The 2,441-nt window shown below is 49.9% G+C and overlaps 1 protein-coding gene across 1 annotated transcript in view; it reads right to left on the reverse strand.

Moving 5' to 3' along the window:
• Positions 1 to 4: 4 nt before the first annotated feature.
• LOC109545931 overlaps positions 5 to 2,441 on the reverse strand; it is a gene marked incomplete at its 3' end in the record, with an annotated part of 10,901 nt that continues 8,464 nt past the window's right edge. The window contains exons 4-10 of the mRNA XM_048665746.1: positions 2,058 to 2,168; positions 1,837 to 1,947; positions 1,093 to 1,305; positions 628 to 1,036; positions 424 to 562; positions 216 to 294; positions 5 to 145 (exon numbers count right to left, since the gene is read on the reverse strand). Of these exons, the coding sequence (XP_048521703.1) occupies positions 5 to 145; positions 216 to 294; positions 424 to 562; positions 628 to 1,036; positions 1,093 to 1,305; positions 1,837 to 1,947; positions 2,058 to 2,168 (1,203 nt within the window). The remainder of the gene's footprint in view (positions 146 to 215; positions 295 to 423; positions 563 to 627; positions 1,037 to 1,092; positions 1,306 to 1,836; positions 1,948 to 2,057; positions 2,169 to 2,441) is intronic.

The following is a 2,441-nucleotide window of genomic DNA, read 5'->3' on the forward strand; positions in this document are numbered from 1 at the left end:
TTATGACGGGCGCCACGCCCATCGCCCTTGGATCGTACATGCCTCTGGGCACTTCGGATCGTTCCAACTCGTCGCCGGACAGATCGAGATCCTGCACCATCTGCATGATTTCGCGCTCCTTCTTCAAATCCTCCCGATCGACGTCCTGAAACAGTGGGAGAAACGGAAACAGTGGGAGAAACGTGCGCCCGTTTCGATTGGCTGCCGGTACTTACGTCGTGCCCCCCATTGGGGATGGGCGTGGCGAACTTCAAGTTGGCCAGACTGCCGTAACTTCGGCTCCTGTGCTCCTGCCTAATGGAATAAGAAAATGCTCTTTCGTTAAGGTGACCTTTTTTCCTGAAAACCACGTGCTAATTAGGGAAGTGCTGCATGCCTGAGTGAGCCGGGGTTGAGGATGGAGGGCCGAAACGCCAGTCCTACCTGTAAATGCCCGAATTGAAGGGACTCTCGTCGTCCCTGAGCAGGTTCGGGTCGTCCAGGCCGTTCATGCTTTGCGCCAGCTTTTTGCTGAGCTTCCCCGGCTTCTCCATGGACTTCTCGCGACTTCGGCGCTGCTTCCCTACAACCAGAGGGAAAAGTTTAGCTTGGCAACCCCGAGAGGGAGAACGGAAATCCCAGTCTAACCCTGACTCTCCATGGTGGCGTACTGCTGCATCAGATAGGCCTCATGGGGGAACGTGACCGGCTGATAGGCCGCCACTGGACTCATCGCCCTGTTGCTCGGCATATAGATGGGCTCCTCCATAGGGGGCGCGCGCTGCTTCTTCTTGCTCTTCAGAGTGGAAGGGGCGGGGATGATCATCGGCACCATGGGCGGCGGAATGGGGCGGGCCGGCATCAGCATTTTGCCTCGCGGCCGATGCGAGAACGTGTTTCCGTGGTGCTTGAAGAACTTCGGGTTGGGCAACGTGCCCTGGAAGGTCCCAGGGGGCGGCCCCACAATGTAGACGGGCTGCGGGGGGCCGTGCTGCATCCCCATCTGTCTGGGCATGCTGTGTCGAGGCTTCATCAGAGTGCCCGACACGCTGCTGGCCTGGAAGCATTGCGTGTGTCAACCAATGGAAATTTGGGCGCAGGGGACGAAAGTACCTTGCCGTTCATCAGCGGATGGTAGAGGTCTTCTCTGGACCCGGCCAGGGACTTGGATTGGCCCTTGGATTTCTTCTTTTTCTCCTTGGCGGGCGGCGGCGGCACCGCCACTGGCTGGGCGATTTGGCGCGGCCTGGACGGCCGCCCCAACGTCGAAGTGGGCGCGTACACGTCGTAAATGCCATCTAGATTGTCTTGACTGCCTGCCCAAACCTGCAACGGTTCAACGTCACTGTCACCGACCAATCAGAAGTTTGCCGGATGCGTTCGCTCCGCCCATGTAGTAATTTGACACTTGAGTTGTTGACATTTGTGTTTAAACCTGATTGTGATTTGCTTTGTTCTAATCAACTTTGGCAAGCTTTTAAAGAAATAGAAACAGATCGAAAAGTGTGCAAGTATTGTTTTATGTTATAAATGTCATCAACTCCAATAAATAAACAAACTTGTTGTGTTAACAAGTCTATTTCTTTAAAAGCTTGCCAAACTTGATTAGAACAAAACAAATCACAATCAAATGTGACAGGAATGTCAACAAAACAAGTGTCAAATTACTACTTAAGGTATAGTTGCAATTTTAGCCACCAGGGTCTGGACTTTTGAACTGGCGAATAGTCGGGGAGCTTTCACGACGGGGTAAAAGCCCGCAAAGTTCATCAGGTTTGCACCAACTTTTTATGGAAACTTGAAAGTTTCAATTTGTTGGCAACATAAGATTAGCACCGTGTAACCGATGAGACGTACTTTGTGATTTTCGTCGCCATTGTATATGCTGACGTCGTCTTTTCCATTGCCAATCGTGTTGATCGTCATGGTGGATCCGGATTGGGATCGGCTCATTTTCCATTCATCTATCTGGAAGGTGAGGGAACAAAACAAAATCAGTCTCCATTGGCGTACAGATCAGCGGAAGCAACATTTGCCGTGCTTTTGTTTAAACAATCGGCATTGACGAGTTTACTCACCTTATCTTTATTAGTTAGTCTTTCGGAAGCCAAAGTGCTGTAGACACTTCCGGCCGTGTCGACTTGCTTTGCATAACTGGAGTCAGCGTAGGCGTGAAAACAGCAACGCACCTGAAATATTTAATGAACAACTGCAATCTTCCGCCAATAATAGGCTGTTTTCCTTGTATCAAAAATTCCTACAAACTAGAAACAAGATTAAATAAGTTTATACTTTCTATATATTGCAATCCTATTGGTTGTGACGTGCCTGGTGATATAAATGGCGGATTGTTTACGTTCTGTGCATAGTGTTTAGTTGTGTGGTTGTGCTTCATTAATTATTTTGTGGCTTTACATATACGTTGTGTGTTGGGAGCACTTATTGAGGTATTCTTGCATCCT

Source organism: Dendroctonus ponderosae, unplaced genomic scaffold (genome assembly GCF_020466585.1).
Source record: "Dendroctonus ponderosae isolate FM_Combo_2020 unplaced genomic scaffold, Dpon_F_20191213v2 Dpon_F_20191213_4, whole genome shotgun sequence".
NCBI classification, from domain to species: domain Eukaryota; kingdom Metazoa; phylum Arthropoda; class Insecta; order Coleoptera; family Curculionidae; genus Dendroctonus; species Dendroctonus ponderosae.